This window comes from Myotis brandtii, unplaced genomic scaffold, assembly GCF_000412655.1.
Source record: "Myotis brandtii unplaced genomic scaffold, ASM41265v1 scaffold504, whole genome shotgun sequence".
In the NCBI taxonomy this organism is placed as follows: Eukaryota; Metazoa; Chordata; class Mammalia; order Chiroptera; family Vespertilionidae; genus Myotis; species Myotis brandtii.
In genome coordinates this window covers 298,930-314,575 of record NW_005369217.1, presented here as the reverse complement: position 1 = coordinate 314,575, position 15,646 = coordinate 298,930, and the positions used below count along the sequence as shown (strand labels likewise).

General features: G+C 41.6%; 1 protein-coding gene across 2 annotated transcripts in view; it reads right to left on the bottom strand.

Annotated features, from left to right (window-relative positions):
• Window positions 1-1,826: 1,826 nt before the first annotated feature.
• The window catches only part of TULP3 (tubby like protein 3), a 98,615-nt gene continuing 84,795 nt past the window's right edge, over window positions 1,827-15,646 (bottom strand). For both annotated transcript variants that reach the window (XM_005876991.2, XM_005876993.2), the window contains 8 exons: window positions 13,911-14,038; window positions 13,330-13,527; window positions 9,127-9,239; window positions 8,264-8,369; window positions 6,257-6,355; window positions 5,546-5,717; window positions 4,307-4,420; window positions 1,827-2,159 (listed from right to left, as the gene is read on the bottom strand). In XM_005876991.2, coding sequence (XP_005877053.2) covers window positions 2,125-2,159; window positions 4,307-4,420; window positions 5,546-5,717; window positions 6,257-6,355; window positions 8,264-8,369; window positions 9,127-9,239; window positions 13,330-13,527; window positions 13,911-14,038 — 965 coding nt within the window. In that variant the 3' untranslated portion in view covers window positions 1,827-2,124. The remainder of the gene's footprint in view (window positions 2,160-4,306; window positions 4,421-5,545; window positions 5,718-6,256; window positions 6,356-8,263; window positions 8,370-9,126; window positions 9,240-13,329; window positions 13,528-13,910; window positions 14,039-15,646) is intronic.

The window sequence follows — 15,646 nt, the reverse complement described above, 5'->3', positions numbered from 1 at the left end:
CATCAATGGCAAATCCTGCATTTACTGTGGCATCCTTTTTTGTGGAGAGGAATTATGTGTTGGTCTATAAAGAAGACTAAGACTTTTAAAGAATATACAATGACTATGATAACGAGGAAACCCAAGTGGGGAGAGGAGACAAAACAATCCAACATGCAATTGGTCAAGAAACGTGTTATGAGGGGTGGACGGAATCTGGTCAGTCTTTGGTAAGCCCTTAGCTGGGGTCCACATGAGGAAATTTAAAAGAAGCCTATAGACTGGAAATAAGTAGACATCAGACATATGGCATGAGTACACAGGTAGGAGCCATTCTACCCAGAGGGGAGCTGAGGCTGAGGAGAAGGGCAGCTTGCAGCATCCCAGGATTTCCTCCATGGAGCAGGGTGTCTCCAGTGATTGGGGAAAGGCAGCTTTAAGGTCCTGCACTTCCTCAGCGTCAGATTATACTTCTCCCATGGTGTGCACGCCCACCATTCCAGAATCTCCCCTCTGGTTCCTTAGCTCAAGCACCCGTGGTCTTTTCCTAAGGTCTGTACATTCTGCCCCGAGCAGTATCTTCAGCCATGAACAACTTGTAGCTGTACAGAAGGTAACCAGAGATCAAGTCAAAACACATTTATGGAAATTGCAGACCATTGCCAGGATGAGTGGGGAGAACCATGGCATTCAAAAATTCAAGATCATGTAATTCAAACTCTCTCAATTAACAGATGAGGAAAGAGGCATATAACAAATCACTGGCAGAAAAAGGGCAAGAACCCAGGGATTTTGCCTCAGTTGACCTATCGCTTCATTTATGCACCTGTAATGCTATCTAAAGCAGTGGTCACCAACCGGTGGTCCGTGAGGCCCGAAAGGTTGGCAACCACTAATCTATAGGAAGCGAACTGATGCTAGTTTCTTTTTCTTTTTTTCATTGATTTCAGAGAGGAAGAGATAGAAACATCAGTGATGAAGAATCATCGATTGGCTGCCTCCTGCACGCACCACACTGGGGATCAAGCCCACAACCCAGGCATGTGCCCTAACCAGAAATCGAACCATGAACTCCTGTTCTAAGTCACTGCTAACCTCTGATCCACACCACACGGGAAATACTAGCTGCTTTTATGATTCACTAAACTTCTGATCAAAAAGAACCTTCTGCAGGCCTGTTTTAGATTTTTAAATAATATTTGCTGATAGCATTCATGTCAATAATCATTGATATTATTCCTGGTCACTGAAAAGTATATAAAACTGGCCCAGCTGGTGTGGTTCAGTGGTTGAGCATCGATCCATGATCCAAGAGGTCCTCAGTTCGATTACCAGTCAGGGCACATGCCCGAGTTGCAGGCTCAATCCTCAGTGGGGAGCATGCAGGAGGCAGCCAGTGGATGTTTCTCTCTCATTGATGTTTCTATCTCTCTCTCCCCCCCCCTTTAAAATATATTTTTATTGATTTCGGAGAGGAAGGGAGAGGGAGATAGAGACATCAATGATGAGTTATTGATCAGCTGCCTCCTGCACGCCCCACACTGGGGATTGAGCCCACAACCCAGGCATGTGCCCTCACTGGGAATTGAACCATGACCTCCTGCTTCATAGGTTGATGCTCATCCACTGAGCCATGCTGGCGGGGCCCTTCCTCTCTCTTTAAAATCTCTAAAAACATACATATTTTTTAAAGTATATAAAACTGGCCCGACTCTATGAGAGCTTATAGTGATGCTTCCTTGAAGATTAGTCCACTATTGCCAAGTGATGAAATGTATTATTACAGAACATGACAGAAGGAACTATGTAATGGATGGGACTTTGAAAAGAAGAAGGGTGACACCTCATTTTTATATAAATTATTTTTTATTTCTATAGCATACAAAAGGTATAAATATGACTTATGTAAAACCAATCACCTACACATTCAAGCAGCAAGTACATGAAGCTGGGGTATAAATCTCTTAGCCAGAGTGAGCAGGAGGAAGCAGGGTTAGATCTGGTCAGGCCATGAGACTCCCTTCTCCAGATGTTGTCAATTACTGCATCCAGGGATAACTGAACAGCTTTGTTTTCAAGGAGGGCAGCTCATTTGACAGTACATGAGGAAGGTGGTGCCAGAGGTCTGAAGGGCTTTGGGCACTTCTATGAAGGAGGCACTTGATGGGAAGCAGGCATGCCTGAGATAGAAACCAATCTTGTCAAAACACAGCACGGACTTTCCAGCGGGGTCGGGGGGCAAGGGCCTTTTCATCTCCCAGACCTCCTGCTTCCACGCTGCTGTTTGATGTGGAGCACGGGGCAACAGGAAGCAAAGGCAAAAAGCAAGTCCACAGAAGGGAACCGGAATGGCGCCTCAGCCCCTGATTCCCTGCCCCGTGCTGGCCAACAGCTACATGCACAAAGGCTTGGGAGCTGAGCAGTACTGAATGCAGAACTCACAGAGTTACTGGATTCTCAAGATTCAGATACACTCTGAGACCGGTGAGCTGGTAGCAGAGCCATGTTTTGTTGGGAGGTGCTAATAACCTGAACAACTTAGCAAAACTCATGATCTGTGAGGAAGAGTGACAAGAGCTTGATCGGTACCAGTGAACCAGGCTTTAGGGAGCTGATATTTATGTCAAGAAGGCCCAAAGTTCTGCCCAACAAGGTCCACAGGGCTCACAGTCAGCTGGCTAGTCCTCACCAACCCTCACCTGCCACCTCCCTTGATAATGACAATGGAAGTTTTGATACATAATGATCTCTTCTTACATGGTCTAAAGCAGCGGTTCTCAACCTGTGGGCCGCGACCCCTTTGGCGGTCGAACGACCCTTTCACAGGGGTCGCCTAAGACCATCCTGCATATCAGATATTTACATTACTATTCATAACAGTAGCAACATTACAGTTATGAAGTAGCAACAAAAATAATTTTATGGTGGGGTCACAACATGAGGTACTGTATTTAAAGGGCCAGAAGGTTGAGAACCACTGGAAAGGTATGTGTGTCCTTCTATACTAATGTCTCCATAGTAATATAGCTGTTGGAGGCACTCCTGGGTTGAAAGTGAAGGCAACTGTCAAATTCCTCTCAATCTTAGACTAAATCACCTCTTAGGTTTTTGTTTTCAGTGTAAACTAAAATTAAGACAACTATATAAAATCCTCACATCACTGATCACCAATTTGGCCATCGCCACTCTGACTGAGATTGGTGCCAGCCAATCTGCTGTGAGGGAAGAAAGGGAAGAGGGGGACTGCAACATCAGTACCTCCAAGCATCATGGGACTATAAGGTTAACTCGTAAGAGACAAATACCACACTCCCTGTGATGAAGACAATTCTAGGCTAATTTCCTACTGTGCATTAGTTCTTCTCAGGGTAGGTAAAGTGGCTGGCATTGCCTTGTCCCGTGGGTGGGTTAGGTAGGATAGCAGAATTAAGCCACCTGTGTGGACAGAGTTATCATGGACTTTGGGTTTCCCAGTTCTGATGGTAAATGATATCCTAGGAACCACTGTCACCAAAACAAGGTAATGCTTTGTAACAGTGAATGCAGCCGAGTGACTCTAGATCCAATCTGCTATTGCTTCCTAGAGATACCCATTTCCCACTTATATAATCTCAGGATTACAAGCCATTTTGGAAATGCCCAAGTCCAGCGAGTACAGAGATATACCTGAAGCAGAGGTTGGAAAACTATAGCCCACAGGCCAAACCTGGCTACTGCCTGTTTCACTGGAACACGGCCACACTCGCTCATGTAGGAACAGACTAGGGTGCTTTTGCAACGACAGCACTGAGTAATTAATTATAAGAGAGACGATCTGGCCGTTTACAGAAAACATTTGCAGACCTAGAGACTAAAGTGAATTTAGGAAGCTGTCCCTTCACTGAAAAGGTCTTCAAAAGAGAGACCCAAGCATCTAATTATTAGAACCTGATTCTAGTTGCAAGTTTCCAAGCACAGGAAATCCAACTTTTGAGGCACAGAATCTGTTAGAGGCAATAACCTCAGGAGTCAAAATGTGTTCTGGACAAGAACCTTCCTGTACTTTGAATAATGCCTCACCTATGTTACTGGTAAACTGCACCCCTTGACCAGATCTGTGAAAGGCAGAGAAGTGTGTGTGTGTACATATGTATGCTAGTATATGCACACACATATATGTATAGACACATATACATACATACATTCGGGGATTATTCCAAGAGGGACAGACTGTCTCTTTTTATGCCCTGGGCTGAGAGCCAGAGAGACAACTATCTGCTCCCGAAAGCTCTGTAGTGAGGAAGTTCAGCTGTGTACGTGTTTCTGTCTCATTCACATGCCAGCTTACTGTCAAAGCTAGAAAGCCCAATGGCGAAGGCCTGGAGTGCACACAGCGGGTAGTTGTAGTCCAGAGTGAAAACATCATCTGCCACACGTCCAAACTGCATGACAATATAGTCAGCTAGAAACATAGAGAAAATATGATGTTAGAAGATAATGTGGTTGTACTGGGGAAAGCCTGTTAAGATATAAAAACAAATCCTCCAAATAGGTCAGTTAATCAGCAGGTCTCTTTAAAATGGGCAACTTTTAGCCCTACTGAGTTTGGCTCAGTGTGTAGAGCATCAGCCTGCGGACTGAAGGGTCCCAGGTTCGATTCCGGTCAAGGGCACATGCCTGGGTTGCGGACTTGGTCCCCAGGAGGTAGCTAATCAATGATTCTCTCTCATCATTGATGTTTCTCTCTCTCCCTTCTTCTCCCTTCCTCTCTGAAATCAATAAATATAAATATACTAGAGGCCTGTTGCACGAAAAGATTCATGCAATAGGCCTTCCCTTCCCCTGGCTGCCGGCACCGGTTTTCCTCCAGCACCTGGGACCCAGGCCTTCGCTCCAGCTGGAGCTGCCTTCAAAGCCCTCGCTGCTCCGGCCGGAGCCACCTTCAGTCTTCGCTCCGCTGCTTCACACTGTATGCAAATTAACCGCCATCTTTGTTGGTGGTTAATTTGCATATCATGCTGATTAGCCAATGGGAGGCGTAGCGAAGGTACGGTCAATTACCCTGTTTGTCTACTATTAGATAGGATATTAAAAAAATATAAAATGGGCAACTTTTAGAAGAATGGAAAGATTTATTAAAAAGAATATCTGCTAACCATGAGCAAAGTTTCTATTATGATTCCCCTCAACTACAGGGAACGGGAGGCTACTCCTGACCTGCATGAAAGGGAAAGAGGAGAGAAAAGTCGAGAGTAGCTTGCTGGGGACAGTACAAGCTCCATGAGCTAGAGTTGACAAGGAACCTTTACTGAGTGAGGGTCATTTGCATTTGCTTCCCAAACAGCCTCCTCTAAGACTTCTCTCGTTGGCCACAGGAAGAAATCTCTCACACTCTTCAGCCCTCCTCAACACAGTAGTTCAAAAGTTTTACTGTAACACTGTTGTTTTGTCTTTCCAAAGAAATCATTTCTTTCTTAGATAATTCTCTCCTGAATATAGGTTCCTATCAGTGACAGGAAATGTTCATTTCCCCACCATGTAAGAATAGCCTCCCTCCCATTCCCAACCAGTCCTTCCTGTGGCTTACGGTCATTTTCATGGACTATCTGAAAGTTCTTCACAGATGCCTGAGTGACCCGGCCATGGAAGTTCAGGACATAGGACTGCGTGTCATCATTCCACACTGGGGCCTTGTTGTGCAGCTCAATCAAGTTCTCCATGGTTTTGTTTTGCCATTTTGAAAGCAAGCTCTCATGGTCCTATTTGAAAGGAAAAACATTACTCTGTACTGAGAACCATAAGAAACCATTCACTTGCAACTCTGACGGAGAAGGTGGGCAGGGGAATATTTCCTCCATTCCAGGAAGAGTAAGTGGCTGCAAATCAAGCACTCTAACAATTGCTCTGCAATGTACTTCTCCTGAGGTTCTGGAGTGATGGCTCTCCTAAAGAAGAGTATGAGGGCCCTGGCTGGTGTGGCTCAGTTGGAGCATTATCCCTGACACCAAAAGGTCACCGGTTCGATTCCTGGTCAGGGTACATGCTCAGGTTGTGGGTTCAGACCCCAGTTGGGGTACCTATGGGAGTACCAATCGATATTTCTCTCTGACATCAATGTTTATCTCCCTTTTCCTTCCTCTCTCTCTAAAAAGAAATCCATTAAAATATAGAAATAAATTAACTAAATAAGAGTATGAGCAATATTCCAGTTCTGGAAGAATCAATAATTTTTGGACTGATCTCTTCTATATTGTATTCTTGTCTTTTAGAGTCCTTTGCTGATTAAATATATTCTTACACTTCGTGGCCGAAATGGGATCCGTTCATGGTTCATATTCATCCCTGGAATGATCACAGACATCTTCCTAGGACCTTTAAATCCAAACACATTTGTTTCCTGGAAGATAGGAAAATAAGACAGAACTTGGAAACAGAAAAGAAAACAAGACCACATTCTTCACGCAAGACTCATTTACGCATGTAAAATGCTGACAATGTCAAGATTACTAAAGCTGCTTATTACTGTAGTTTAAACAAAGAGAGACAGATAATCGAGACCAGGAAAGTAATTATATTTCTCTTTTTTAAACCTAATTTGAACATTTGAATTTAAAATAGATTATATTGTAAAAAAGACCAAGTAAAATTCCCTTTATTAACCTTCGGTCGAGAATATGTTTGTATATTTTCAGAAAACAACTCCAAGACCATGTGGATTCCTGCAACAGAGAGGAATTATCAGGAATGCTCCAGCCATGAAGACAAGAGGAAAAACAATCCAGAGATGAAGGACGCTGACGTCACTTTGCCATGCTAGCAGTCAGCAGCTGTGCGTCGCTGCAGGTTGCCCAGGATCAAACCAGAGAGGGTCGGACCTGCATTGCCACCATTTGTCCACCATCCAGAACTGAAATATCATTGCTGACACCTACACATAAGGAACTGTCGGACATTGAAACTTGGACTCAGAACTCTTGGACATTGAAATTGGGACTTAAAACACTTTTTGTTCTTGAAATGTTATGCTCAAGTTTTAAAATGTTTTGGGTTTAAAAAAAAAATAGAAGCAGGGGCATAGAAAGGGAATGGACTGATAATTCTTGGGGGGAAGGAGGTGTGGGGGGTGTGGGAAGAGACTGGACAAAAATCTTACACCTATGGATGAGGACAGTGGTAGGGGGTAAGGGCATGAGGTGGGGTGGGAACCTGGTGGAGGGGAGATATGGTGGAAAAAAGAGGAACATCTGTAATAATCTGAACAATAAAAGATTTATTAATTTAAAAAAAAAAAAAATTAAAAAAATAAAATAAAATAAAATAGATTATATTGGCTTGAAAACTTACTCTTTAATCTTAAATGAACTTTGAGACAACTGTGAACAAACTGTCCAATTTTGTCATCAATAAATATTTTTGTCCCAATGAGGGTATAGCACTATCTGATCTACAGTGAGAATTATAGTGTAAATTAAATGGGGCCTGTATTAGGAGGTAAAAACTCAAATGCCTGTCAAGCCAGACAGATTATATATAAATAAAATAAGCACATTAAATAGATGGATATATGTCTGTGTGTGTATTTATATACATATGCACATGTACACACACGAGTCATGCATAGTCACGCATGTTGAGACTTTGGGATCAAGCAACAATTCTGAAAGGAAGCACCGGGTGCCATGCAGATGTACACAAAGGAATGCCAGCCACATCCAGTGGTCAGGAAAGACTTCTCTGATGACACCAGTTGATATGGTAAAGGCAAGGAAGGGAGAAGGGAAAGCTCTCAGGAGAGGGAAGATCATATGGTGGATAAAACAGGAGAGTTCTGTGGCCAGAATGATGGCAACAGGAGGGAGAGTGCCACTAGGACAGTCTGAAAGAAAAGGCCAAAGTGTTAGGCCTTTATTCTGTACACCCTGGGAAGTCATACAAGATTTGAAGCAGGAGAACAGCAGGATCAACTGGAGTTCTGTTTTAGGAAGATTTATCTGGCAGCAGTACAGAATGAACTAGTTAGAAAAGACTAAAAGCAAAGAGATTAATTTGTAATTTATTGTAGCCTCTGGCAATGGATTAAGAGGTCATGAAGGTCTGTGGTAATCCAATGGCATTAGGAAAAGAGAAGGCAAGACATATTAACACAGTAAAAGCATAAATGAACTTGGCAATTCATAAATAATTAAAATTTGGAAAGAGAAAATGATTCCAGTAACAGAAAAGGGGATCACAGAAATAGAAACAAACTTGGGAGGAAGGATTATGAGTTCAGTGTAGGTTAAGTGATTCCGAGGACAGCACTTACATAACAGATGGCTGCCAGCTCCTGCCGGGCATGGGCCTTTTCTTGGGCCTTGGCTGGGCTGACACCATGGTCATAAACTGTAAACTTGGTCCCCATGAGGTTGGATCTAGAATCAAAAGAAATAATCATCATAATGATCTATATTTTTTCTCTTCCACAAACACAATCTAGGAGAGGTGTTTAACAGAATATCTGCCTGTTCTCCAAATATCTAAATGTTCCTCATCACTTTTCAAAGATCTCTCATTAAAACAACGAAAGGACTTAGATTTTCTTTTAACTTATTTTTCTTTAGATTACAACATTAATACATGTTCATTGTAAAAAAAAATATAGGTTGTTCTGAAACTACAGTGTTAACCTAAAAATAAAAGGTGGAAGCGAGAGGCAACAAGCATTTATTTGAGATTAAGAAAAAAAAGAATAGCTATTCGGAAAGCACTGACTCAGGCAGAAGCCCAAATGGTGCTGCCATTAGGAGACAAAGGCAAGAGGTATATACGAGAAAGGGAAGGGAACAATTACATCACTATGGGGGAGGCACTGCTATTGGTGCAGATAAGCTAGCAGAGTGACACTAATTCTAAACAATGTTTTTAATTTTTAGTCAAGTGGCCATCAGTCTGGTCGTCTTACTATCTGCTTTCTTGTTATCTTGGCACAATATCATTTTAGGCCCAGTCCAAAGGTTATTCTGCCCTGTTTTAACATTTCAAAGGTTTCAGGCATAAGACATGCAAGTCAATTCCTCTGGGGTGGCAGCTCTGACTCCATTTTTAAAGTGGCTCTATTTGTATTATTTTTTTTACAATAAGAATAAAAGTACCAGAAAGAATAGGACAGTGATACAAGGATGCTTTCACCTGAGTTTGCCAATATAACTTTCCCCTTCACGAGATAAATCTGTTGGATCAGTGGAGATAAGGTAGTTGGATGTTTTGCTCTTTTTCCGTTTTCTACCAGCAAGAAGAAATATCTGGAAAAAGAAAAAAAAGGTCAGTTAAAAATGAAGTCAAGAGAATTGCTATGGTTTGTTCTACCTTCTCACTTTGCAGCCCCTGCCCAAGGTGCAGCCATCCTTGATGCCGTCCAGCAGCAGCAGCTTCTTGGGCCCAAGGCTGAGACAACGCCAAGGCCCCTGGCAGTGGGGACAAGGCCACCAGCACGGAGCAACATCAGCCAGCCACTCTACAAGGGACAGTGTGGGGCCTGCCGATCTTGTTCCCTCAGTCGCCTGGCTACACAAGGACTACGGAGAAGTTGGTCAGCATGTTGGCCCCATGGATGGCAGTAGCTACTTCCCTGTGGCATGTAACACCCCGACCAACATGTCCGTTGTCATCCGCAATGGCGACAAATGCCTTGAACCTGGTCTGCTGGCCTGCACGAGACTGCTTTTACATGGACATAATCTTCAAAACCTCATCCTTGAGGGATGCCCCCAGGAAAAAAAATCAACCATCTCAGATTCCTTGATGGGCAGGCAGAAGAGAGAGATCTCCCCCAGGGATTTAACTGTGTCTTTAATCAGCGACTGAGCTCAGTGAGGGGCATCACCCCTTGCCCTTAGCCTTGCCTCACAAACTCCGTGGCCTCAATCCCCACCATTGACAGAAGTCAGTTGGGCCTCCCACCACAACCCACGGGTTTCATCCTACTTCAGCACCAGTGTCATCGCCACTTGGCGTTTTGTCAGAGAAGACCAATCTGTGGGTCTTGATCCCTTTTCCCTCATAAGGCTTCTCAGAATTCACTATCAGTGTTTCCCCACTATCTAACTTTCCTAAATTCACTAGCTTGTTCTCAATAAAACTTTATCCCTAAAAACCTCTAGTGACTTTTTTAAAAGCTTCATCCAATTCCATGAATAAGAGTCTTTCCAACTTTATGGGAGACAGGATCCTGAATACCTACCCTTCCCATTCTTTACTGCCATAGCAGTCCTAATACTCCTTTTTGTATTTTGTTGGGGTTTTTCTTTGTATTTTTAAAAAATTTTTTGACTTTAGCCCAGCTGGTGTGGCTCTATGGTTAAGCATCAACCTATGAACCAGGAGGTCATAGTTTGATTCCCGGTAGGGGCATATAGCCTGAGTTGTGGGCTCGAGCCCTCCTGTGGGGCATGCAGGAGGCAGCCGATCAATGATTCTCTCTCATCATTGATGTTTCTATCTCCCTCTCCTCCCTTCCTCTCTGAAATAAATAAAAAAATATTTTAAAAAAATTTTCAGATGAATACTCTCATATTTATGCTTCCTTGCTAAAACCCTACTGGACTTAGACAATAACAGGGAAGCAGAAGAGTTGGAGTAGTTAACGGGAGACTTTGGAATCAAACATATAGATTTGAATCTGGCTCTTAAACCCCAGTTCCTTTGTCCATAAAGCAGGGATATACATCCTATCTTACCAGGCTGTCATAAGAATTGTAGATGATAATAAATATGAAGCATTTAGGATATGCCTGATACATCATAAACATTCAATAAATAGTGGTAATAATAACCATGATATTTACTATCACCATCTAATTTCTAGGACCCTAAAATCATCCACTTAGACCTGGTATTAATACAAAATACATTGTTCATTAGGAAGTATAAACTGTCTCAAACATAGGTACAAAGTAAGTTAGAATTTCTAGGGTGAGAAACAATATTTTTCACTTGTATATTCTTCTATATTTCCAATTCCTTCTATTCCCTAAAACTTGCTCTTTTGCCCTGGCCAGTGTTGCTCTATGGTTAGAGCGTTGTCCTGTGCACCAAAGGGTCATGGGTTTGATTCCTGATCAGGGCACAGGTTTCAGGCTGAATCCCTAGTAGGGGGCGTGCATCAGGCAGCTGATCAATGATTCTCTCTCATCATTGATGTTCCGATCTCCCTCTCCCTTCCTCTCTCTGAAATCAATAAAAAACAAAAAGAATCAACCAATGAATGCATAAGTAAGTAGAATAACAAATTGATGTTTCTCTCTCTCTCTAAAGCAATAATTTATTTATTTTTTTTTAAATATATTTTATTGATTTTTTACAGAGAGGAAGGGAGAGAGATAGAGAGTTAGAAACATCGATGAGAGAGAAACATCGATCAGCTGCCTCCTGCACACTCCCTACTGGCGATGTGCCCGCAACCAAGGTACATGCCCTTGACCGGAATCGAACCTGGGACCTTTCAGTCTGCAGGCCGACGCTCTATCCACTGAGCCAAACGGGTTACGGCTAAAGCAATAATTTAAAAAAAAGAATCAAGCCCAGCCGGTATGGCACAGCAGTTGAGTGTAGACCTATAAACCATGAGGTCATGATTCAATTCCCGGTCAGCTCACATGCCTGGGTTGCGGGCTTGATTCCCAGTAGAGGGCATGGAGGGGGCAGCTGATCCGTGATTCTCTCTCATCATTGATGTTTCTAGCTCTTTCTCCCTCTCCCTTCCTCTCTGAAATCAGTAACAATATACCAACTTTATGGGAGACAGGATCCTGAATACCTACCCTTCCCATTCTTTACTGCCATAGCAGTCCTAATACTCCTTTTTGTATTTTGTTGGGGTTTTTCTTTGTATTTTTAAAAAATTTTTTGACTTTAGCCCAGCTGGTGTGGCTCTATGGTTAAGCATCAACCTATGAACCAGGAGGTCATAGTTTGATTCCCGGTAGGGGCATATAGCCTGAGTTGTGGGCTCGAGCCCTCCTGTGGGGCATGCAGGAGGCAGCCGATCAATGATTCTCTCTCATCATTGATGTTTCTATCTCCCTCTCCTCCCTTCCTCTCTGAAATAAATAAAAAAATATTTTAAAAAAATTTTCAGATGAATACTCTCATATTTATGCTTCCTTGCTAAAACCCTACTGGACTTAGACAATAACAGGGAAGCAGAAGAGTTGGAGTAGTTAACGGGAGACTTTGGAATCAAACATATAGATTTGAATCTGGCTCTTAAACCCCAGTTCCTTTGTCCATAAAGCAGGGATATACATCCTATCTTACCAGGCTGTCATAAGAATTGTAGATGATAATAAATATGAAGCATTTAGGATATGCCTGATACATCATAAACATTCAATAAATAGTGGTAATAATAACCATGATATTTACTATCACCATCTAATTTCTAGGACCCTAAAATCATCCACTTAGACCTGGTATTAATACAAAATACATTGTTCATTAGGAAGTATAAACTGTCTCAAACATAGGTACAAAGTAAGTTAGAATTTCTAGGGTGAGAAACAATATTTTTCACTTGTATATTCTTCTATATTTCCAATTCCTTCTATTCCCTAAAACTTGCTCTTTTGCCCTGGCCAGTGTTGCTCTATGGTTAGAGCGTTGTCCTGTGCACCAAAGGGTCATGGGTTTGATTCCTGATCAGGGCACAGGTTTCAGGCTGAATCCCTAGTAGGGGGCGTGCATCAGGCAGCTGATCAATGATTCTCTCTCATCATTGATGTTCCGATCTCCCTCTCCCTTCCTCTCTCTGAAATCAATAAAAAACAAAAAGAATCAACCAATGAATGCATAAGTAAGTAGAATAACAAATTGATGTTTCTCTCTCTCTCTAAAGCAATAATTTATTTATTTTTTTTTAAATATATTTTATTGATTTTTTACAGAGAGGAAGGGAGAGAGATAGAGAGTTAGAAACATCGATGAGAGAGAAACATCGATCAGCTGCCTCCTGCACACTCCCTACTGGCGATGTGCCCGCAACCAAGGTACATGCCCTTGACCGGAATCAAACCTGGGACCTTTCAGTCTGCAGGCCGACGCTCTATCCACTGAGCCAAACGGGTTACGGCTAAAGCAATAATTTAAAAAAAAGAATCAAGCCCAGCCGGTATGGCACAGCAGTTGAGTGTAGACCTATAAACCATGAGGTCATGATTCAATTCCCGGTCAGCTCACATGCCTGGGTTGCGGGCTTGATTCCCAGTAGAGGGCATGGAGGGGGCAGCTGATCCGTGATTCTCTCTCATCATTGATGTTTCTAGCTCTTTCTCCCTCTCCCTTCCTCTCTGAAATCAGTAACAATATATATTTTTAAAAAAGAATCAATTCTCATACCTTCCGATTTTCATCCTTTTCCAAGTGCATATAGTAAGTGGGGAAGAGACCCCGATCCATTCCTTTTTTATCCCTGGTTATCCGACACTTTACTGTGACACCTCGAGGAGCAGAACTATAAGCAAAGTCCTCTAAATCTTTTACTTCTCCCAGTTGGTTATCAGTTTGTTGGGCTGAAGTACCAGAAGCTCCTGTATCCTGAAAGAATAGCCATACATGAGCAAAGGAGGTAGAGTCAGAAAAACCTCATAATCTCTTTGAGAAGTACTTAATGATAAAATAGCTTATTGGTTTATACCCCTATGTCTTCAGTCTTCTGACAAAATAATAGAAAACTCTGAGAAGTTACGTATGTATTTGAATACTGGGAGTGATGAAAGAGCTAAGTATGAAAATGGGATATAGTGTCACAATAGCTGGCTTGAGATATGAAAGTAGAGGTCATGAACTTTACATCTAAATTAGAGCTTAAATCTTTTGAAGCAACCCTCACTCAGTAATGGTATTTAAATACTGAATGTACACTATATTAGGGAAATAGTTAAATTAGCTCCAAAGGAAGAAGTTTCAGATCTACATACTGTGGTTGATTTCTGGCTGGATGCAGAACTGGGTCTCTCTGCCTCTGAACGTGGTGAATGAGATAATTTTTTTCCCTCTTCTTCCTCCCCATCAGTCTCCTCATCAAAGTTCAAACTACCTGAGATACCTAGCAGAAAAAGAAGAACTGTCAACAAAAGTCATTTTTAAAAATCAGAGTTTTATTTGGGGATGATGAAAAAGTTCTGGAACCCTTGTGCATTGCTGGTGGCAAGTAAAATTGTGTGGAAAACATTATGGTGGTTCCTAAAAAAAATTAAATATAGAGTTACCATATGACCCAGCAATTCCACTGCTGAGTATATACACAAAAGAACTGAAAGCAGAGACTCAGATACTTGTGCACCAATGTTCATAGCAGCATTATTCACTATATTCAAAAGGTGGAAACAACCCAAATTCCCATCAACTGATGAAAGATAAATTGTGGTACATACATACAATGGGCTATTAGCCATAAGAAGGAATGAAATTCTGATGCATGCCATAACCTGGATGAATCATGAAGACATTCTGCTTAATGAAATAAGCCAGACACAAAAGGACAAATACTGCTATGATTGCACTTACATGAAGCACCTAGAATAGTCAAATTCATAGAGACAGAAAGTAGAATGGTGGTTAGCAGGAGCTGAGGAGAGAGGAGAATGGGGAGTTATTATTTAATAGATACAGTTTTTTATTTTGGGATATTGAAAAAGATCTGGAGATGGGTAGTAATGATAATTGCACAACAATGTGAATGTACTCAATGCCATAGAACTACCACAAAATGGTTAAAACATGTATTTTACCACAATAAAAAAATTCAATGATCCATTGTTCTCTATATCAGTCACTTTCCCCCCTACATTTTGTTCATTTCTAGTCGAATTAATTCAAGTTGAGAATGTCTGAAATACTATTACTTTGAATTCATGAAGCACCTCTTACAGAAAATTTAAAACTATTTTATTAAAAACTATGTTTTATTAATCAATGTCACCCCCAACGAATTTAATTTTTAAAAAACTATGCTTTTATTTTATCCTCATATTTATAAGAGTTTGAGGAGGAGATACTTGTAGTTTTATTTTTTGTTTTGTTTTTTATTTGCTTATGGAACATACCAGAAGAGGAACACAAACATAAAGTGTGATGTATATTATATAAGAAGTAGGGTACTCACATCTATAATAATAAAAGCGTCATATGCTAACTAGACCGGATGTCCTTCTGGATGACCTTCCAGACGACCTTCTGGACAAAGCTGGGGCTTAGAGGGAAGCCTGGATCCCGGGTGCCAGAGGAAGCCAGTGCCAGCAGCCGGGGGAAGGAAGGCCTACTCTTGCACAAATTTCGTGTATCAGGCCTCTAGTTTACATATAAAAGTATGAGGCTCAGGGAGAATCATTTGCCCAAGAAAAAGAGGCAAAGCTAAGACCTAAATTTCCTTTTTTGCTTAGTCTATAGCAGGGTTCTCAACCTTCCTGATGCTGCGACCCTTTAATACATTTCCTCATGTTGTGGTGACCCCCAACTATAAAATTATTTTTGTTGCTACTTCATAACTGTAATTTTGCTACTGTTATGAATCGTAATGTAAATATCTGATATGCAGGATGTATTTTCATTGTTACAAATTGAACATAATTAAAGCATAGTGATTAATCACAAAAACAATATGTAATTATATATGTGTTTTCCGATGGTCTTAGGCGACCCCTGTGAAAGGGTC